This window comes from Oncorhynchus nerka, linkage group LG17, assembly GCF_034236695.1.
Source record: "Oncorhynchus nerka isolate Pitt River linkage group LG17, Oner_Uvic_2.0, whole genome shotgun sequence".
Lineage (NCBI taxonomy): Eukaryota > Metazoa > Chordata > Actinopteri > Salmoniformes > Salmonidae > Oncorhynchus > Oncorhynchus nerka.
In genome coordinates this window covers 43,361,627-43,385,535 of record NC_088412.1, presented here as the reverse complement: position 1 = coordinate 43,385,535, position 23,909 = coordinate 43,361,627, and the positions used below count along the sequence as shown (strand labels likewise).

Sequence of the window (23,909 nt, the reverse complement as noted above, 5' to 3'; positions counted from 1 at the left end):
ATATTGAGATCGACATTACTCAGTCAGTTTGACACCTTTTGTAAACTAGTCAAGCTTGCTGTTCATTAAAGCACATGAATTTGCCCCTCCTTGGCTGCATATGAAACACGCAAGATTCCAACGTTAACTTTTTTTGATGACACGTGCATCTCCAAGCTTACTGGCTAACAATCTATGGGTCTGAACATAATTTCTTCTGGCCCAGACATGGTGTAGTTCTTAAAGTGCAACTGACAGCATTTTAACAACATGAAATCTTATTACAATCTGTTCATATACACCCGGAATAATATTTTTAATTAAATGTATTTATTACATTTTCTGACGAGAGCACTGAGATATGGGAATTTTCACATTTTCATAAATTCTTAGAATGTTTGGGAATTACTTATACTAAGGCATTTGTGAAAATTCTACAGCAATATAAGGTTGGAAAGTGGCTGTGCATTTGGACAATTAATAGACATTGCAGTAAATTAACCTAGGACCGTAGTTTATGCAGACTGGTGCGCCATAGCCAATCAGAGGTACAGTAGGCCTATATGCAAACAAGCCATTTGCCACAAGGGCCTGCCATTATTCACTTTGAACTGGACTGTGTGTTTACAGGCAGTTGCAACAGCGCGACTTCAGATCATTAGAATGCATTCAGCAGAAGTCACACAATACACTTGAATGGATTTCAGCAAATATGTAGCTAAATGCCACTGGAGTCCTCATATATTTGGAAACTTTACAGTCCTATTGATCAAACAACCATAAATAGGTAGGTTATGTTTCCCTATATGCACATCGACAAGATCAACGACTAATGCTAGCCAGTGCAATATGAGCTAAAATCTAACGAAGGAACAATCGATAAACCCTCTCAAACTTGTTCAGCTAGTTGGCCGTCAAAATTGCACTGATAAACGATGAGGAATAGCCTGCTCGTTCCTTCTGCAGCTTGCCTGCCAGTGAATGCAGTGTCCCAACAATGCACCCAAGCTTACTGGCTATAGTTAGCTAGCTAGCTACTTCCAGACCCAAATCTCACTGAACGTTTTACTCGCCCTGGCAGAGCTGGGTAGGCCGTTTACCTGTTATATTGAGCATTAGTGACGAACTATAACTTTTTTTGCCCACGTTTACTGACACCGGCCACATTCAGCGGGTGTTGCGCCTATGCAAATTCATCAGTTATTCTGCGTTCTGGCACACTTGGACGAGTGCTCTGAAAACGGAGTAAATAGCTAGCCTGGGTGAATTTGCGAACACGAGATATGCTAACTGGAGAACAGTTGTTCAGCATAGCTAGCTAGCTAGCAAAGTGATTCACATTTCTTGCTAGCTAACCAAATGACACGTGCATATCTATAGCTGAGTCATTGAAACTGAAACAGTGCATCCTGAATGGAGGCAGCAAACGATGTACCAGGCCAGCTGTGATTTACAACCTGATAGCAATATTTTTTTGGACCAAGAAATGTATTGGTGAATTATATTAATCATTATATTAATCATTGAACTGCATCCATCAATTCTGCCAACAATGCCGTCGTGTACGTCATGGAATGATGAATCAAATAAAAACGATATTTTTAAAGCTCTTATAAAGTTGGTTTTGTAGAAAAAATTGGGAATTTTATATTATTGACTGATATGATTTTCTGTTTGTTTCATACCAGTCAAAAGTTTGGACATGTTTTTAATGAAATAACACACATGGAATCATGTAGTAACCAAAAACGTTTTAACCTCTTGCTCCTACCTGACACGCAGGCGTCCCATCTAGACATCTGGAAATGCAAATGCACTACACTAAATGCTAATAGTACTAGTTAAAACTCAAACGTTCATTAAAATACACATGCAGGGTAGTGAATTAAAGCTACACTCGTTGTGAATCCAGGCAACAAGTCAGATTTTTAAAATGCTTTTCGGCGAAAGCATGAGAAGCTATTATCTGATAGCATGTAACACCCCAAAAGACCCGCAGGGGACGTAAACAAAAGAATTAGCATAGTCGGCGCTACACTAAACGCACCAATAAAATATAAAACATTCATTACCTTTGACCATCTTCTTTGTTGGCACTCCTAGATGTCCCATAAACATCACTATTGGGTCTTTTTTTCGTTTAAATCAGTCCATATATAGCCTAGATATCGATCTATGAAGACTGTAATCAAGGAAAAAAACATTGTTTTATAACGCAACGTCATTTTTTTAAATTAAAAAAGTCGACGATAAACTTTCACAAAACACTTCGAAATACTTTTGTAATGCAACTTTAGGTATTAGTAAACGTTAATAAGCGATCAAATTGATCACGAGGCGATGTAAATTCTATAGCTCTACGTCTGGAAATAATGTCCGGGTTAATCTCAACCAAAATATCCGGTCGGAGACCGGAAGAAAGGCAATGCCTTGCGTCTTTTTGACCCAAGAAACAAAAGGTAAGCAAATGACAAGACTGTTGACATTGTGTGGACGCTGTAGGTATTGCAACCTCAGCCCCATTAAATGTGGTTCACCTTTATCAATGGATTCATGTCGCGCATGGATATATTTTTCCATTTTCAGTGATCAGATTTTCCTGCACTTTTCGATGAAACGCACGTTCTGTTATAGTCACAGCCGTGATTTAACCAGTTTTATAAACGTCTGAGTGTTTTCTATCCACACATACTAATCATATGCATATACTATATTCCTGGCATGAGTAGCAGGGCGCTGAAATGTTGCGCGATTTTTAACAGAATGTTCGAAAAAGTAAGCCCTAAGCTTAAGTGGTTTTAAACAAATCAAAATATATTTTAGGTTCTTCAAAGTAGCCACCCTTTGCCTTGGTCACTCACTCTGAGACCTTGAAGTAGGGGGCCAAGGGCCACGGCTTTTGTAGAGCGATAGGTAAAGGTTCTTCGAGGGTGACTGTTGTCGATGTGTGCAGAGGGTCCCTGGTTCGAGCACAGGTTGGGGTGAGGAGAGGGACGGAAGCAAGACAGTTACACGGAGATCATCTGTTCACCTACTCTGCGTCTCACAAAGACACTGCGGTTGGAACCAAAAATCAAAAAATGTGTACTCATCAATGTGTACTCATCAGACCAAAGGACAGATTTCCACTGGCCCAAGCAAGTCTCTTCTTCTTATTGTTGTCCTTCTAGTAGTGGTTTCTTTGCAGCAATTCGACCACGAAGGCCTGATTCACGCAGTCTCCTCTGAACAGTTGATATTGAGATGTGTCTGTTACTTGAACATTTATTTGGGCTGCAATCTGAGATGCAGTTAACTCTAATGATGTTGAACTCTGCAGCAGAGGCAACTCTGGGTCTTCCTTTCCCGTGGCGGTCCTCATGAGAGCCAGTTTCATCACAGCGCTTCATGGTTTTTGCAACTTCACTTGAAGAAACTTTCAAAGTTCTTGAAATGTTCTGTATTGACTGATCTTCATATCTTAAAGTAATGGTGGACTATCATTTCTCTTTGCTTATTTGAGCTGTTCTTGTCATAATATGGACTTGGTCTTTTACCAAATAGGGCCATTTTCTGTATACCACCCGTACCATGTCACAACACAACGGATTGGGTGAAACACTTTTAAGGAAAGAAATTCCACAAATTACATTCCAGTTGACTACCTCATGAAGCTGGTTGAGAGGGTGCCAAGAGTGTTTAAAGCTGTCATCAAGGCAAAGGGTGGCTATTTAGAAGAATCTCAAATATAAAATTAACTTGTTTTTCTTACTACATGAATCCATGTGTTAATTCATAGTTTTGATGCCTTCACTATTATTCTACAATGTAGAAAATAGTAAAAAATAAAGAAAAACCTTGAATGAGTAGGTGTCCATACTCTTGACTGGTACTGTATATGCAAAGTAGTTAAAACACTTCTTGTCAGTTCCACTTAAATGCATTGGGGTCATGCGGGGCCCATGGGTTGGCACGCTTCATCTGTATATTCAGCTATTAATAGGTTACATTTGGTTATGATATGTAATAAAAAGCTGTGTAATGTTATTTAGCAATGCAATTTATTACTCTAGATTTGAAAATACGACGCTGCCCCTTTAAGACAAATTTTCCAATAGAGATATCGAAATGGCTACAGTAGTCTAGCCAAGACAAATGCTAGGTGTATTTTTGTTGCTTTCTTTTTGCAGGCTTAGTATCAACAGTAGCCAGCATATTGCTAGTATGTTCACTATTGAAGGTTTGCTTTTGTAAACCACTTTCTGTAAAATAAAGTTTATCGATGTCCGCTTCTTTTTTGCTTTGGACACAGCTCACGTGTGCTGTGTGAAAGCAGATGCAAAACGCATGTCGGGTCAGTGTGTCACGCCCTGGTCTAAGTATTTTGTGTTTATCTTCATGTATTGGGTCAGGCCAGGGTGTGGCATGGGTTTTTTGTATGTGGTGTGTATATATTGGGATTGTAGCTAGTGGGGTGATCTAGCAAAGTCTATGGCTGTCTGGAGTGGTTCTCAATCAGAGGCAGGTGTTTATCGTTGTCTCTGATTGGGAACCATATTTAGGCAGCCATATCCTTTGAGTTTGGTGTGGGTGATTGTCCTTAGTGTCTTTGTTCCTGTCGCTGTGTTAGTTGACAAGTATAGGCTGTTTCGGTTTTCGTTACGTTTATTGTTTTGTCGTGTTTGTGTTATTTCGTGTTTACGTTTGTTTGATTAAACATGGATCGCAATCTACACGCTGCAGTTTGGTCCGACTCTCCTTCACCACACCTAGAAAACCGTTACACAGTGACTGACGTGTTCCAGTATCCCAACACGATTTCGCTGGCCCCAGTCCAGCAGGGCATCGTTAATGTCAGACCCTGTAAGCAAAATAAATGGCGCCACAAAACAATAAGCTAAGTGGATTTCGATTTACCACATTATATGGGACCAACGGCGTCATTAAGGAGGGGGAAAAAATGAATGATTCATGGGCCCCTAAATGTTTAGAGAATTATTTGTTTATCATTTAAAAAATGTTAGACGAAAAAAAAATGTGTGATTAAATTAAGATGTATAACCATAATCAGATTAGGCATCTCTACCCAACCATCCCATTTGAGTAGCCTAGCTATCCAATATAGCTAGCTTGCTATCTTCAGGGAGCTGCCTACCGTGGACTCACTCGGCTCGGTCAGAGCAGTAATTATTAACATGATGATGATGCGCTACCACTACCAGCTATGGCTAGCTAATTAGCTATTATTATAACTGTTTCCCCCAATATTTGTGTGATATTTGCGAGCTAGCTAGACTAAAATTAAAACCTAACATGTAACCTACTGCATGCTACTACTACTACTGCTGTAGACAAAGATCCCAACGTGTGTTTACTACAAGTTGAAAGAGCAGACCTTGGAGGTGAGGCAGTTGTTTTGCAGCAGCAGCATAACTAGACCATTTTTAAATTGTAAAGTTAGGCACATGATGACTTAGATACACTTCAATACATATTGTATTCGATATGTATACTATTAAAACGTTTTTTTTTTCTTTCATTAGTAGACTTTTAGTATGGTAACCTTTTGTAGGAGTGAACATTTACACCTAAAATTCCCTTTGTTTACTCACTTCCTAGTGCCTAGAGAGCCCCAGGTAGGCAGGATCTCAGCAGAAAGCTGTCAGACAGACTCTGATGCAGAGGAGAGCAGGGAGGAGGAAGAGGAGTTAAAGAGTAGCAGTAGCGCCCGTGAAGGAGTGACAGAAGAGATTGAACAAGCAAGTAATAAGGGAAAGGAAGAGTATGGACAGATTTGAAGTGAGGAAGATGAGCTTTTAGATGATCCAGGACTGTGGCCAGAGAAAGTACAAGACCGTGAAAGATATTCTGTTGTTCGCAGACTAAGCCAACAGGTCTGGTGATGGGACAGAACTGTGGCCAGAGAAAGTACAAGACCGTGAAAGATATTCTGTTGTTCGCAGACTAGCCAACAGGTGTGGTGATGGGACAGAACTGTGGCCAGAGAAAGTACAAGACCGTGAAAGATATTCTGTTGTTCGCAGACTAGCCAACAGGTGTGGTGATGGGACAGAACTGTGCCCAGAGAAAGTACAAGACCGTGAAAGATATTCTGTTGTTCGCAGACTAGCCAACAGGTGTGGTGATGGGACAGAACTGTGGCCAGAGAAAGTACAAGACCGTGAAAGATATGCTGTTGTTCGCAGACTAGCCAACAGGTGTGGTGATGGGACAGAACTGTATAAAATCATGCCTCCAGACTCCGAAGGCAAGCCATTCCCAAACTATTTACAGTACAGTAAGTCAACAAACGGGAGAGAAAATGTGCAGAGAGACTGGCTTATATATAGCAAGAGTGTAAAGGCATTATATTGCATTCCATGTATAATTTTTACTCGTGAGCAAAGTAAACCATCACCCAGTTCTCTGAATAGTAAGGATGGCTATAAGATATAATCAGTGAAATGGCGGAGAATGTCTGACAAACTACCAGAGCATGAGGACGGTGTGTCTCACAAGAACTGTTACTGGAAATGGACAAATCTGCAGCATACCATAACAAAGGCTACAGGTATAGACAGTCAACTGCAGAAACAAATCCAGTCAGAAATGTATAGAAACAGAGCACTTTTAGAAAGGATTTTGGATGTGATACTGTACTTAGCATCTAGGGATCTGCCATTCCAGGGTAAATCACTCAATCTTGATGATGTTCATAATGGACATTTCCTAGGCTTACTGGAACTGTTGACCCGCTATTACGCGAGCACTTACAGTCAGGGACAAACAGAAAGGAGCACGACTGACTCTTTACTTCAGCCCTGAGAGACAAAACAAGTTCATAGGAATATGTGGTCAAAGGGTTTTGAAAACAGTACTTTATGAAAGAGAAGATGCAATCTATTACTCGGTTATTTTGGATGCAAATCTAGACATTTCCCATACTGAGCTAAATGTATTATTGGGTGAGATATGTACACAAATATAAAGTTCAGGGAACAGGTGAATGGGAAATAATTGAACCTATTCTTGCATTTTAAAGACTTAAAATTTCTGAAATGATTGTGAGTGCATTGGAAGGGCATGGTATTGACATAGCAGATTGTTGTGGTCAAGACTTTGATAATGGTGCAAATATGTCAGGGAAAAGAATCCACTGGCCACATACTCACCTTGTGCCTCCCACTTACTCTTAATCTTGTGGGTGTACATGCAGCTCAGTTGTGCCCAGAAGTATCCACCTTTTTTGGCTGTGGGAATCACCTTTACAATCTGTTCAGTGCCAGCCCAGAGTGATGGGCCATTCTCAAGGAAAAGACTGGCTGCTGTCTTAACCGCCTTTCAGACACGCGATGGTGTGAGCGTATTGCTGTGATCTGACCAGTGGCAACTCATTTACTGTCTATCATCAAGGCCCTAGACATGCTTCTTGCTACCTGCAGCCTGACGAACGCAGCCAAATCTGAGGCAAAAGGTCTGAAAAGCTACTTCATGTCTTTCAAGGCAATCTTTCTGCTCACTTTCTGGGTAAAAGTGTTGCAGTGTACTGAGGATAGAAGCCTAATTCTTCAGTCAGGAAGTGTTTCTCTGGATACTGAAGCAGCTCACATTAAGACACTACAGGAAGAAATACAGGCTCTGCGTAATCATTGGTGACGCTCTTCTGGCAGAAGCCTCCATGGTGGCAAATGAAATGGGTGGAACTGCTCCGTTTCACAGTGAACAGAGGAGCCGCCAGAAAAAAAGAAAACGTTTCCCTGATGAGACTGAAGATGACATAGCAAATGAACAGAAGTCAGCCTATTGGATTTCGCAACACAGTGTTTTTTGTGGCTCTGGATAGTAATAGTCACTCATTTGGACACGCGGTTTCACACGATTGCAGCTATATGCGAGGAGTTTTCACCAATACTTCCAGTTAGGAAAATGACTGAAAACCAAATTCGTGTATCTTGCCACAAATTGAGAAATAAGTACTCCAAAGATCTCACAGATGGATTTGAAAATAAAGTGCGACATCTAAAGGCGATATATGGTGCCACTTTTTCAGGCCTTTCTCCTGCAGAGGTCCTAAATGCCATCCACAAGATGCAGCTACAGAGCATTTTTTGAGAGGTGTGCATTGCGCTGCGAATCGTCTGTAACAGTTGCTGGAGGTGAAACGTGCCCTCAGTAAGCTGAAACTTAGAAATGACTATCTGAGATCTACAATGTTCCAAGACTGGTTGAACAGCCTTTGCCGTCCTTTCAATTGAAAACCAGTTAGCTAGAAAATTTTACTTTTAAAGACATAAATTAGTTTGCTCATAAGAAGGCTCGACGCTAGGTTCTTGGTGCTGTGTAACCTCTGAGTTTTGTTTATAGGGAACAAACACAAGGACAAATGCCTTAACCTGTTCTACCCAAGCCTGCCCGGGGATGGGCAAAATACTGTTTCAGAGGATTTTCTGCTATGGTTCATGTCCTGTTGAACTTATTCAGGAATGGCCACATAAGGTCTTGAAACTACAGTTGTAGTTTCACAGATGCTTGTTCTCTGTAGGTACCACATTTATGCTTGCAGTCCACATAGTTCAGGAGCTTTTATTTTTATTTTGGGTGTGTTATTTAGGCATATATTTAGGAATTATGCATAGGGCAGAAGAGAGTTAGCCTTGTTTATAAGAATTGGTAATACATTCTTTAATCTGAAACATGGATCATTGGTAATTTCTTCATTAAAACTGACTACAATACCCTATATTAAGAAAATAAGTCACCAATTGTGTTGTTATTTTATAATAAAGCATCATAAAAATCTCATGACACAGACAGCTTTTGTTAACATTAGGAATCAAAAAGGTTTGATAATATAGGCAAAGGATGAAGGTGGAAACTAGAACCTGCACAATTGTAGTATAGAGCAGCAGAAGCTTATAGTTAGTACATTTAATAACACCTGGTTCAGTTCATTATGTTAATCTGAAACATTTTGATTTCTACGTATGGGACGTGCAGATTCATTCGCAATATATGGAATGTCCTCCGTGTAAAGAAATTAGACTGCAACCACAGTGCACACATCCTGGAGACGGGACAGACAGCAGGCTGTTTCCCTGTCATCGCTGATTGTGACTGACAGACGCCCGTCCTATCAAGAGATCGCTAGAAGATGCATGTCGTTAATTCTAGCGGAAGAGGGCTCTGCAGACTTTCTGACTTGTGAATTGAAAAGTGGAAAAAGTAGCCAGCTGAAAATGGGTTTGTAATCGGCTGTATAGCCGTACAGCCGGGCTCTATTGGAAAGCACTGCAATACTCCTATGCTGCAGTTCTGCTTTATAACCACCAGCTTCTATTAGCCTACATACAGGGTTGGTATTGAATTGCTTTCCAGCTCACAACAGAGAAACAGAGGGTTTCTGATGTCCTTCTATGGAAGATGTGATGCCAGATAAAGAGAGATTTCTGTATAACGATGCATGTTTCTTTACTACTCACGTCAAAAATATGAGAGGCTTGGCAGGAGAAGGGGGGATGGTGCCTAGAATGATGGAGAGAGCAGAAAGAGCAGGGTTGCTCAGGTGACCTGGAAGTCTCCAGTACACCTCATCCATTGTACATCTGTCAATTTTCTGCCAAATGTTTAGGCGCTACTGTCACGATGGCACTTCTCTGCATCGCTTCAATGTATGTATTACAGTCGCGTGGGTGTGCGTGTCCTCTGATAGACCATGTGTTAGTAGCAGCTCCACACCAGGGTTCACAGTAGAGCAGGGCCCGATGGGAGTTGACAGCTTAAAGAGGGAAACCCGCTTAGGCTGCCTCCCTGGCTGAAACACACACACACACACATACACACGCACACCTCCTGCTACTTAATTAATGTGTGTGTTTGGGGCATATGTAGCGAGAGCCTCTCCTGGCCCACTAGCAGAGCGTCTCGGAAGGAGAGAGACTGTTCCTCTATCACATGGTAATGTATTCTCTGGAGAATCTCTGCATCATAATGCTCTTGTTCTCTCTCTCGCTCTCTCTCTCGGAGCCATCTGTGATATGAAGAGGGTACATGATAGACAGAGAGGAATGACACTCACCCAAACAAAAAAGAAAAGATGTAAACTAAAAGTAAGGATGTAACTGAATGTCCGCTCTCTCTCCTCTTTCTGCTTGTTGCTTGAGTGTCATCTTTATTCGGCTGGTGATACATTTGGATCATACATCTCTTCCTAAACTTTTTAACATTATGGAGATGGTACAATAGTACCAAAATAATACCAAGTAGCATAATTGTCTCTTTCAACATTTGTTTCGTTTTAAAATAACAATAGCTGTGGGCATATTCTTCCCTCTGTTTTAATCCACCTAAAGGTTCACTCTGTCACTGTATAGCCTAAAGGTTGTTGAAGGCAAGACTGATCTCTGTTAGCAGGAGACTGATGTTCTGGCCATCATTTTGTCCTTGGCTCTCTGGCCCCAGCGAAAGGTAGAGGAAGGCTACAGATTGAGGATGTGTTCGAGGTCCAGAGGTTAGCCAAGAAGTGACTACTATTTCCATCACACTCCTCTTCCTTCCTTTTATTGCAGTGGCCATGTGCACCGCACGCATGCACGACGATATGCAGACACACACACACACACACACACACACACACACACACACACACACACACCTGTCAGTGGTTCCAGAGGCTAAGGGATCAATATATCACCTTCTCCACTTTCTTAAGAAGTCCCTCAGTAACCCAGCGGCGTTGTTAACCAAAATAACCTTCGCCTCGCTAGACAGAGAGCCAGCCTCTCTCCACCCCAGGGGTCGCTGTGAGAAACCGCTGGAAGAAAAAAATCTGTGAAATCCTTCCATCCCTCAGCCTGTGCGGTACGGTGCGAGAATGTGAAAATGCAACGCCCTCGTGTCAATTGTAAAGCCCCCCCTCCCCCTCCCCCCAAACCAGCTCTGTGCCTCGGTCCGGCTCTGAAGGCCGCTCTTATTACCGGCACAGAGCGCAGGTCAGGATGGCAAGCCAGCAGCATACTATTAAAGTGTAATGAAAGGAATCTCTGCAGGCTCTGCCTTGCTGTTTCGCAGGCCACACAATCCACAGGATCTGATCTGCTGCAGTTCTCTCTCTCTATCTCTCTCCCTCTCTCTGCCCATTGTTCTCCTCATTCTCTGTTCTATTCCGCATGTTTTACACTTCTAATTCTATCATTAGAACATTGTGTCATTTTAAGAGTTCTGTCTTCAATGTCATTTAGAATACCATGGTATATTCTGTATTTAATTAATGTATCTGGTGCAGTTGCTGGCCAAGTGAAAAACAGGAGGATGGTTGGCTTGTTGGTGAAAGCTCACAGTAAACTGTAGACTATATTGGTCATCTTCACCAAGCGAAGAACACTGCTGAGCACCATATCAGTCATAACAATAAAAATGTCCTTTGAGGATAATAAACTATGCTATACGAGTCCTAATCCTATTGGGTTTCTTTTTAGATTTTTTTTCTGGATTCCCTTGAAAGCTAACTAAAATAGTTCAAATCTGATCATAATCCACTGTGCTCTCCTGTAGCATCATGTATTTATCTTTTGAATATTGTAGCTTAAAGTTGCACCCGGGCTGACCCTGCCACTCTGTATCTGAAAGAGTGAATACTAAAGATCTCTTTGTCATGTTAGCTAGAGGCCTGGGTAAAGCAGTGCATGCAGGACGGATGGCCAGAGATCGGCTGGGAGAGACGACCCTAATTGGGGAAAGGGGGCGAGAGGGGGACTGGGAGGACGGGGTGTGAGGGGACGAGAGGGGCTTGGGAAGTTGGTGTTGAGCGAGGGACGGGGAGATGGGATGAGAGGGGGATTTAGAGAGAAAGATGAGAGTGCAGAGGAGGTACGTCAGGGTGACGGGAGCGAGAGTGGGACGTGAGGGGGCAGGGGGTGGAGGGTTGGTTGTTGGTGATGAATGAGATGGGCTGAGGGGACATGTGGGTGTCTGCATTGATCTGTGAGGAACCATGCAGACGCTGTCATTGGACTGGTGCCATCAGCCATTGCAAACCAGGCGAGTCGATTGCTCTGTGCTCAGAACCGGATCACTGACAGATCAGGGTGGACTGGACCAGAGCCAGCCAGTCACTTTCCATTGAAATCAGATGGGGCTGTTTTTTGTTGTTGACTAGGCCGAGAACCTTAGTTGGCCCACTGACTGGCTGGCTGATTGGTTTATAGTGCTGAGCAATTATAAAAAATAAAATAAAAGATGAATGTTTTTTTTGAAAACAAATGCATTATGAAATAATGACAACCATTTTAGATCCCTCAGCCATCACCTGCCTTTTTCCTGACACTGACATTGGGTTGAATGCTGTGATATCACAGAATAAAAGAATGAATAAGAGCCCCATTATGCCCGTTACTTCTTATCGCTTATTAACCACCATTTATTCTCATTGCTTACTTTTCTTTAATAGAATACTTCAGTTGTGCATATTACTTAGTTTTTATTTGATGACTAAGGAATAATGGACCATAATAATAAAGTAATTATCTGTTCAGGCAGTAGCAGCCAGCCAGTTAGACAACCGTCTCATATTATCTCTCATTGAATGAGTCATCCTATTGGCTAGCAAAATCATTTTACTAGGGAAAGGGTCAAATGTACAACCTTGTCAGTTGTACAACTGAATGCATTCAACTGAAATGTATCTTCCGCATTTAACCCAACCCCTCTGAATCAGAGAGGTGCGGGGGGCTGCCTTAATCGACATCCATGTCTTCGATGCCCGGGGAACAGTGGGTTAACTGCCTTGCTCAGGGACAGAATGACAGATTATTACCTTGTTAGCTCGGGGATTCGACCCAGCAACCTTGCGGTTACTGACCCAACGCTCTAACCACTAGGCTACCTGCCACCACACCAGTTTCTTAAATTAAATAAGGCATCCTTTCAAGACTGCTAATTGGGTAGAGCTACCTCACAAACTGTCTCTATCCCTCTCGTTGTTGTGTATCTTGTGCATTGTCATATAGTCTGTGTGTGTCCGCCTCTGTCTGGGGCCAGGAAGAACCGGCACAATGGATTATGGTCATTGTAGTTACGCTCAGTGACTTTCAACCACAGGAGGTTGGTAATGACTGGAGTGGAATCAGTGAAACGGTATACATCAAACACATGGTTTCCAGGTGTTTGATGCCATACTATATGCTCTGTTCTGGACATTATTATGAGCCGTCCTCCCCTCAGCAACCTCCACTGATGTTCTGAAGCACGTAGCACCTCAAAATTGTCTGTCCTCAGTTGCAACACTCACTACCGAGTTCCAAACTGCCCCTGGAAGCAACCTCAGCATAATAACTGTTCGTCGGGAGCTTCATGAAGTGGGTTTTTATGGCCAAGCAGCCGCACACAAGCCTAAGATCACTATGTGCAATGCCAAGTGTCGGCTGTAGTGGTGTAAAGCTCGCCGCCATTGGGCTTTGGAGCAGTGGAAACGCGTTCTTCTGGAGTGATGAATCACGCTTCACCATCTGGCAGTCCGACGGACAAATCTGGGTTTGGCGGATGCCAGGACAGCCTACCTGCCCCAATGCATAGTGCCAACTGTAAAGTTTGGTGGAGGAGGAATAATGGTCTGGGGCTGTTTTTCACAGTTTGGGCTAGGCCCCGTAGTTCAAGTTAAGAGAGATCTTAACGCTACAGCATACAATTACATTTGAGATAATTCTGTGCTTCCAACTTTGTGGCAACATTTTTGGGAAGGACCTTTCCTGTTTTAGCATGACAATGCCCCTGTGCACAAAGTGAGATCCATACAGAAATGGTTTGTGGAAGAACTTGACTGGCCCGCACAGAGCCCTGACCTCAACCCCATCGAACACCTTTGGGATGTATTGGAATGCCGAATGCGAGCCAGGCCTAATCGCCCAACATCAGTGCCCAACCTCAGTAATGCTCTTGTGGCTGAATGGAAGCAAGTCCCCGCAGCAATGTTCCAACATCTAGTGGAAAAGCCTGATCTAATGCCCTTGATTTTGGAATGAGATGTTTGACAAATCATGTAGTGTAGTTCTTAATAACATTCATCTTGTGAATTATTTGATTTCTCTAGAGAAGTTAACCTCAAAATAAACCCAACTCAATGGAATTCAAGTAACTGATCCGCCGTAAGTTAATTGGTTGTTTAATAGCCACAATTTCTAATTTAAAATTGGTTAATCGCTCAGCGCTACCGGTTGGCTAGCTGGATGTATGGTTGTCTGATAGGTTGGCTGTTTGGCTGGCTGGTTGGTTGGTTGAATGACTTACTGGGTTGGTTGGTTGGTTGGGCTTGCTGGCTGGTTGAATGGCTTGCTGGCTAGCTGGCTGTTTGGCTGGCTGATTTGTTTGTAGAATGGCTGGCTGACGGGCTAGCTAGCTGGCTGGGGGAATATAAAGCAGAGCCACAGCTTAAAGACTAAACCCCCAGAGTGGAGCAGCCTGGGGAGAGAGAGAGCGGAGGTGAACTGAGCCGCATCTGCCTCCCTCCTCATCTCTTCTCTCCATCCCTCCCTCGATGACAACTCTCGCTTTCTGTTTCTCTTTTTGTACATTCTGTCTCTCGATTCCCTTCCTCTTTATCCAATTCTCTTTTTCTCCATTCTCTCTCTCTCTCATTTTCTCGCTCACTCTCTCCTTCACTTGTCATTCCTTTATTTCCTCTATTTCCCATGGCACGAAGAAGTGACTATTGGATTGTTAAGTTAACACCCAAAATGAAACACCAAGGCCCTGGCTGGGTAGCATTTAACCAGTTGGTTGTAGCTAGTTAGTACCATAAGTTCTTCCCACTAGCTGCTATACTATCTGGACTGGCTTGTTGACCTTCTCTCTGTTCTGTTATAATCTTAGTGCATCATCTATGGTTTGGAAGGACATCAGCTCCTACAAGAGCAGCAAGTATATTGGTATCGTCTTGCTAGGGGAATTTGAATTTACGTTCTGTCTTTTACCTAGTAGTCTAATTAATCATTTCTGTTATGAACAGTATGATTGCTCAGTATTTTTCACTGTCGTTGCGGACTTAGATTAGTTTCAGGCCTATTTGTGTATCAGTCTTGCCAATTTGTGTGTGTGTTTTATTGTAGGGGGTGTTTTCTTTACTTCTGCCAAGCAGTCAGTGTGGGGAGTAGTCTTTCACCTCTGCTAGGAAATTAGTGCTAATACTTTAGTCTCCCCTGTTTTTTCAGCGGCAGTATTGTCAAGCGGTGTTGTCGCCGAAACAAAGATGTTCTGCCAAGTTATTTGAGGAAGTTAAGAGAGGAAGGCTCCACACCGCTCTCTCACTTGAGAATCTTACCAAGTTATTTTCCGATGATCTCATTTTGCTCTTTTTTAGCTTTGGCAAGTATGTGTGTGTTTCCCATCCCAGTTTGTTCCTCTCTCTTTCTAGGTTTTACAGACACACCCCATCCTATGGCTGCAACCCGTCTAATTTAGTGTACCTGACGCGCACAACCCATGCGGAATTGCTAGTCTGCAGTCAATAAGGCCGAGTGAATCTCAGCCTGTATTGCTTTTCATTCCCTACACTTTTTGGCCCGGACTGAGATCTGTATCTGAGGAACACTGCTACTCCAGCTGCTCTCTCGTCATCTGACTATGTGTTCTGTCATAGTCCCCGAGAGCATGTGGTTGTCAGGGGGGTGGCACAAGGCTACTAATTTCTCTGAAGTGGATACCCTCCCCACTCACCTGTCTTATCTCCTCAATGGAATTCCACGCAGTCACTGTCACCTGTCCACTCCAGCTTAACATGATCATTTATTGCACACCAGGTGTTGTTTGAGAGTTATTCAATGAGCTCGACACCTTGATAAGCTCATTTCAAGACGATGGATCACGACTTTAACTTCCTGACGCCTGACTTCAGTTCATTTCTTTCCACCGCTTTCTTATGTTGACCTCACCCTTTCCCAGTCACCTCCCACTCACAAGGCAGGCAATACGCTTGACCTCATCTTCACCGGAGGCTGTTCGCTATCTAATCTGACTGCAACCCCCTTCCATGTCTCTGATCACTACTTTGTTTCCCTTTCTCTCCTTCTCACCTCCAACCCCACCCACTCAGCCCCTACCCAGATGGTTATGCTCTGTTGGAATCTTCACCCTCTCTCCTGCTACTCTCTTCTTTCTCTCCTTCTCACCTCCAACCCCACCCACTCAGCCCCTACCCAGATGGTTATGCTCTGCTGGAATCTTCACCCTCTCTCCTGCTACTCTCTTCTTTCTCTCCTTCTCACCTCCAACCCCACCCACTCAGCCCCTACCCAGATGGTTATGCTCTGTTGGAATCTTCACCCTCTCTCCTGCTACTCTCTTCTTTCTCTCCTTCTCACCTCCAACCCCACCCACTCAGCCCCTATCCAGATGGTTATGCTCTGTTGGAATCTTCACCCTCTCTCCTGCTACTCTCTCCTCTTCTATCCTATCCTCTCTTCCTTCGGATAAATCCTTCTCCCTTCTATCTACTGATTCTGCCTCTTTGACCCTACTCTCCTCGCTTTCCACATCCTATGCCTCGCACCTTCCCCTTTCAGGCCGGCCGGCTCAGCCCTCCCCTCCTTCGTGGCTGATTCCGGGCTTACAGATTGTCTACGGCAGCTGAGTGAAAATTGAGGGGAGGTCCTCCGGGAGTTTAGTTATCGTCCTTTCAGTCCATCCTCTGTATCTGCTGCTAAAGCCACTTTCTGTCACTCTAAATTTCAAACTTCTACCTATAACCCTAGGACACTCTTTTCCACCTTCTCCTCCTTCCTTAATCTTCCACTCCTCCCTCCCTCTCTGTTGACAACTTTTTCAACCACTTTGTCGTCAAAAGAAGGTTGACGACATCCGCTCCTTATTCACTCAGCCTATTGAGTACACTGGTCCCACTCACACAGAACTACCCTACGCCTTGACTTCTTTCTCCCCGCTCTCTTCAGATGAAATCCTGCGACTACTGAGGTCCAGCCGCTTGACAAACCTTCCTGCTCAACCCAATCCCCTCCTCTCCGGAGACCTTCTCCCATTCCTCCCTTCCTTCATCAACTCATCAAAAACGACATACCTGTATCTCTTCTTTCTTTTATTTCCAAAACACTTGAGCGTGCTCTGGTCAAACTGTCTCGCCATCACTCTCAGAACGATCTTCTTGACCATAACCAGTCAGGGTTCAGGGCGGCTCACTCAACAGAGACTGCTCTCCTCGGTGTCACGGAGGCTCTCCGCACTGCCGCAGCTGACTCTCTCGCTCCTCTTTTCATATCCTCCTTAATCTATCCGCTGCCTTCGATGCCATGAACCATCAGATCCTCCTCTCCGTCCTCTCAGGGCTGGGCGTCTGAGGCTCTGCACACTCTTGGATTGCATCCTACGTGGGGATGATCTGTGTCTGTACCACGTACTCTCACTACTGGTGTCTCCCAGGGCTCAGTTCTAGGCCCTCACCTCTTCTCTCCGTACACCAAGTCACTCGGCTCTTGTCATATCCTCACATGTTCTCTCCTATCATTGCTGTGCGGATGACACTCAACTACTTTTTTGCCTTCTCCCCTTCTGACACTCAGGTGGCGACATGCATCTCTGTGTGCCTGGCAGACATCCCAGCTTGGATGTTGGCCCACTGTCTCAAGCTCAACCTTGACAAAATGGAGCTGCTCTTCCTTCCGGGGAAGGCCTGCCAAAGGCAAGACCTTTGCATCATGGTTGACAACTCCACAGTGTCCTCTTCCCAGAGTGCAAAGAACCTTGGCGTGACCCTGGACAGCACTCTGTCATTCTCTGCGAACATAACTCGCTCCTGCAGGTTCATGCTCTACAACATCCGTAGAGTACGATTATTCCTCACACAGGAAGTGGCTCCAGGTCCTTATCCAGACACTTGTCATCTCCCGTCTAGTCTACTGCAACTCTCTGTTGGCTGGGCTCCCTGCTTGTGGCATCAAACCCCTGTAATTTATTCAGAATCCCGCAGCCCACTTGGTGTTCAAACTTTCAAAGTTTTCCCATGTCACCCCGCTTCTCCGCACACTCCACTGGCTTCCAGTCAAAGCTGGCATCATCTTCAAGCCCCTTGTGCTTGCCTACGTCGATGTGAAGGTGTTTAGCCCTAGGGTCCTGAGCACAGTGATGAGCTTTGAGGGCAGTATGGTGTTGAACGCTGCGCTGTAGTCAAGCACTTAATGGCTACAGATGTGAGTGCTATGAGTCAGTAGTCATTTAAGCAGGTTAACTTGACGCTCTTGGGCACAGGGACTATGATGGTCTGCTTGAAACATGTAGGTATTACAGACTAGGTCAGGGACAGGTTGAAAATGTCAGTGAAGACACTTGCCAGTTGGTCAGCTCATGCTCTCGTCCTGTTAATCTGGCCTCGTGAATGTTGTTTAAAGGTCTTACTTACATTGGCTACGGAGAGAATGATAACACAGTCGTCCGGAACATCTGGTGCTCTCATGCTTCAGCATTGCTTACCTCAAAGCGCGCATAGAAGTAATTTAGCTTGTCTGGTAGACTCGTGTCACTGGGCAGCTAGTGGCTTGAGCTTCCCTTTGTAATCCGTAGTAGTCTGCAAGCCCTGGCACATCCAATGAGCATCAGTCTAGTAGGATTCAATCTCAGTCCTGTATTGACGCTTTGCCTGTTTGATTGTTCATCCCAGGGCATAGCATGATTTCTTATAAGCGTCTGGATTAGTGTCTCGCTCCTTGAAAGCGACAGCTCTAGTCTTTAGCTCAGTGTGGATGTTGCCTGTCATCCATGGCTTCTTGTTGGGATATGTACGTACGTTGTGGGGATGATGTGGTATATTACTCAAAGCTATCGGATGAATCCCAGAACATATTCCGCGATTCCTAACGGGAAGGGACGTTGTCATGCCATTTTTATGACTGTGTTGGTGTGTTTGGACCATGATAGTTCCTTAGTGACGTGGACACAGAGGAACTCAAAGCTCGCGATCCGCTCCTATACAGCCCTGCACTTGACACGATTGTGATGTGTTGTTGACTCACCTAACTATCTTAAGATGAATGCACTAGCGTCTGCTAAATTACTAAAATGATAAATGTTATAAACAGTGGTCCACTCCACAGTACACAGTGGGTTCCCTCTCCCAACACTGAGCTGGGTTTATGGGCTATCAGCCCCAGCCTGGTGTGAATGATCTGCCCTCAGAGAGCTGTTGGTGACCCATTGGTGATCCGTCCATTGGTGGTCCATAGACAACAGAACAAAGTGGGCTCCATGTTAGCACCATGGGGAAGAACAGGCCGAGGCAGAGACAGGCCAGTGTGGAAGGGAAGACCTGCCTGCTGTAGCTATGTTGGGAAGGGTTGTAAAGGCTATGCATAGGCCCTGAACTGTGCTGTAGTTAGCTGTGATGCCAGACCTCCGCTAGGGGAGCTGAGTGTGCTGTCTCACTGAGTGATACCCCTGTCTCTACCTCCGATAAATAATGCAGCCTCTACACACACACACACACACACACACACACACACACACACACACACACACACACACACACACACACATGCCTTCAGAGCTACAAATGTATTAGCTGCTTTATATTCTTTTGTCTTGGGAAAACGGTTCGCAAGGGGGAGGAGGGGAGAGGAAGTAGTGTACAACAGAATAACAACAACAACAGTGGCAACATCCCTCCCCCCCAGTCTTGGATCCCCCTGGTATACTGGAGGTCCCGCACATCACCTGGAGGAATGGAGGAGGAAGGGGGGAAGAGATGCTTGTTGGAGAAGGAAGGGAGAGAGAGATGGTGTTGGAATGTTGTGTACATTGAGAGAGATGGCCATCTGTTTTTCTGTATATATGCCTACATCACACACACTTTTGTTGTATCTGTGATCTTGTCGGTCTCCATGGCTCAGGGACTGTCACTTTTTCCTGTCAACACATGTGGGCTGGGCTATGGCCATTACGGAATCCGGCAACCCATACGTTTTTATTTGAAGAGAGATGGAGTATGTGTGTTTTCTGTGTGCCATATGTACAACACTAAGCTAGGCTCTCCGAAACATATTGGTGTTCCTACATGGCGGTTAATAATAGTAGTGAGTCCATACGGCGGTGGCGGCTCAGACGTGTGTGACAGTTTTATAGCCACACAGCCTTCCTACACACTGATACGACACACACACACACACACACACACACACACACACACATCTCTGTTCCTTGTTGCCTGTGGTTATGGTGGCAGGCAGCTTTGTCTAGTGATCGGGGGGGATCAGTGGTTGTTCCCCATGGCTAGGCTGCTGTGCCAGACAGACACACAGACCCAGGACCAACCTCAGTCAGACAGACAGAAGTGGTGGCTTGCTCAGCTAACCCATATGGTGCTCTGCTCTGCTCCTGTCCCCCAATTACCCCCCCCCACAGGGGAGGTGTTGGGAGATAAAGCCCTTAAGGCTCCACCCCCCTGCCCGTTCCGTACCCCCAGAGCTGCTTAGCCTATTGTCACAGCAATCTGCCACCACCTATAGGTCTTTCTCTCTTCTCTCATCCATCCCTCTATCCCTGCCTCCCTCCCCCCCTAACTCCTTCCATCCCTCCCTCCCGGCCTCCCTCCCTCTTTCACCGCCATCACCCCTGATAATCGATGTACTGTAAGTAATCGTAGCTAATTATTTAAGCTATGGGTCTGGACCTATAGAAAGGAAAACCTTTTCCCTGATTTTCTCAACTGAAACACTTATCAGCTCTGGGGATTAAGTTGTTTCTGTTGTATTTAGTTTATTAAGCCTAATTGAATTATTTAATGAGATGCTTTTAATGAGCTCACTATCAGACTTTGAATTAGTCTTTGTTCAACAAGTAATGTTATTGATTAAATATATTTGATTAGGCTAAACTTACAGGGTTGTGTATGAACACAAAAATACATGAATTTATTAATAATAAACATTATATAAGTAGTGTTCTTTCTATTAATGCATTGAGGATTCCATAGTTTTTAAACATGTATAAGTAGCATTATATAAAACATCTATACTGGCTTGTTACTGAAGTGTGACTGTTGATTTTGTCATTGGTTTGTTGTTTATGTTATGTCAGTGTTGTCTAATCAGTGGCTGTGTTATTCTGGTTCTCAGGAGTTTCTCCAGACGATACCCAAGTTCTGCTTCCCCTTCGATGTGGAGAGGTAATGAACAGGATTCCTTCCCCCTGCTCCCCTGTTAATAGTCCTGTACTCTACCCTACCAACACAGGGACACACACACACTAATATGTTTTAGTAACAGGAGAGCTGTGTGTGTATGCTGTGGAGCGATGGCGTGTGGAGTCTGTTGTTAACAGCTGGTGGTGTAGTTGAAGCCAAAAGCCTCTCTTAGTCTCCTAAACACCAAGCCAGTCTGCTCCCTGCTCCCTGCCCAACCCATGCCAAGCCATTTGATCTTACTCCCACCACGGTGTGGGTGTGCTATTTTGTGTGTGTGTGTGTGTGTGTGTGTGTGTACCCGCGTGTGCTTTTGTATGCATTTGTGTCTGTCTGCATATATGTGTATGTCTCGCTTGTATCATGTGTTTGTCTTTGATTGAATAACTATATCTCTAGATTTGGTACCAGTCTGATTTGAAAAGCAGCCCTCTGTAGAGGATTCTGCTCTTATTTTGTTGCCTGGAAAATGACATTGGAAAAGTGCCATTGTATAGTTAGGAGGTAGGGGGGTGGGGGTTGGGATATCCTGAGCTGTGCTGGTCTCCACGCGAGCTTTACTGCTGCCATCTAGTGATGGAACTTCATAAGAAACGCACATGCCCAACTCACACACACTCAACAGTCGGGGACTGTAGCCAGAATCATATCGAAAAAGTTTAGAGGTGAGGTCGAGGGACTTCGAGTTAGTGTTGGGGGAGTAGTTACTTTTCCCAATTAAAAACAAAATACTGTATCTTTATAATGTTATAATACGTTTGTCATTGCTTTCCTCTGCTGTGATAATGTGGTAATAAGGAGTTTCTAATTTTCTATTTAACTGAAACCATTACATTACTTTCACTGGTCGGATTGTCATGATTCCCTGGACTGAAATGTTCCCATGTGTGCTTGTGAAGTAATGACTTGTTATTTCTGTTCCATATGTGACTGTGTGGTCATACTGTATTTCTGGAGGTAATTGGTCGAGTGTTAATGGTGTGTTCTCTCTCTACCGTACGTGTGTGTGCTTTTCCCAGGGTTTCCCAGAGTCAGGTGGGCCAGAACTTTACCTTTGTGCTGACGGACATCGAGAGCAAGCAGAGGTTTGGCTTCTGCAGACTCACTTCCGGCTGCCGTGTCTGCATCTGTCTGCTCAGGTACGACACGCTCACACATATTTAGTAGACTTTGATCTCGAGCACATTTAAGTAAGGAAGCTTATTCTTCAGCACCCTCAAACTCAACTCTGGACCTCGAAGCCAGTTCCACTGCGTTTTTTTCTCCGTTGTCCCCCTCTAATCTGTGACTGATTTTAGACCTGGGACACCAGGTGTGTGCAATTAATTATCAGGTAGAACAGAAAATCCGCAGGCTCCAGACCTCATAGGGTAAGAGTTGAATAGCCCTGTTTTATCTATTGACCGATTGCATCAATCAGTTAGTCATTCATGTTTTGTTTTTTTTTCTGAAAAGGAACAATTGCCTTTTTCACGAGGAAAGACATCTCTATTATTGACATATTACTTATTCATTCTTATTCTGTTTGTAATATCCTCAGGTCAGTCCACATGCAGATTACATTTCTTAATTGATTGTAGAGAGAGGGGTTCTCTTTTGGAAGCAGTGTGAATCAGAGTGTTATTCTCTTCAATTTCTTCATGCCCAGTTACAGAAATATTCTAAACTCCTGAATTCCATATTAGTTTGGTCCCTATAATGTTATTAATTTAGTTAATTTATTTAACCCGGAGTCAATTAGGAACAATCTATCATTTACTATGACAACTATGAAGAATTATTTTCATAGTAAATTGTCATTTCAACTCCCTCTCGAGATATCGTTTAGCACAGCCTGGATTTATCTCCAATGTGATGTCATCTTTTATTATTAAAGCACAGAAAGACATTTTAGTAAAAATTATTTAATAGGGCCTTAAAAACTTTTATATTTTATATTAACAATTTAAATAACAAACATTTAATTAATTAAACAATATAGTTGAACAAACCACAGAATTAATGGGAATTTGCACAGTCCAAAAACAATAATGAAAAAACATTATCGAAAAAAAAACGAATTTCTCATATGCTAAACTAAATGCAGTAATTGCCTAAGTGTCGTGAGGTAGTGTGTGTTGTGTGGATATTGACTGGCAGCCGCAGGGTTTATCTTGTTCTTGATGAGCTGCTGTCGAGATGAGCTGCCCCCCACCTCCGCCCTCCACCCCCCCCCCCTCCACACACACCCGCCCATCCCGGCCAGCCACCACCATGCCCTTTGTTTTCCTTTTTCTTTTTTGTCTTTCTCCTCGTTATTCGGCTACAGGCACAGAAGCACGGCAAAGGAAGCCGCTTTGCCCATAATTATGCATGAAGCCTCGCTGCCAATTAGCAGAGACTCCCCTGTCCCCCTCTCTGAGTCCCACATGCTAATTCATTTGACATATGATGTATAAAATTCATTATGCATTCTGAACAGTTTGCATGGCTTGCTTCATTCATAATAAGAAATGTATAGAAAGAAATAAATGATTCTGTGAGTGTGTTTTAAAGACTTCAGTTTGTTTTTGCTGCCTCCTTTTTTTGCCTCGTAAATAGACCCCACTGTGTGGCCAAAAAAGGTTAGTGAAAATAGTTTAAATCATGATTACAAAGACATGCATATTTTAGATACCTCATGGTTTAGAAATGTGAAATATGTAAAAATAGAATGTTTGCATCAATGACAGAGATGGCAGACTTGGTTCCAAGTTTATTTATTTTTAACCTTTATTTTCTCATTTTTATATATATATATATA

General features: G+C 43.7%; 1 protein-coding gene across 6 annotated transcripts in view; it reads left to right on the top strand.

Annotated features, from left to right (window-relative positions):
• Positions 1-23,909, top strand: part of LOC115145297 (DENN domain-containing protein 1B-like) — a 180,323-nt gene that overhangs the window by 61,664 nt on the left and 94,750 nt on the right. For all 6 annotated transcript variants that reach the window (XM_029686763.2, XM_065003186.1, XM_029686761.2 and 3 more), the window contains 2 exons: positions 21,063-21,112; positions 22,147-22,266. In XM_029686763.2, coding sequence (XP_029542623.1) covers positions 21,063-21,112; positions 22,147-22,266 — 170 coding nt within the window. The remainder of the gene's footprint in view (positions 1-21,062; positions 21,113-22,146; positions 22,267-23,909) is intronic.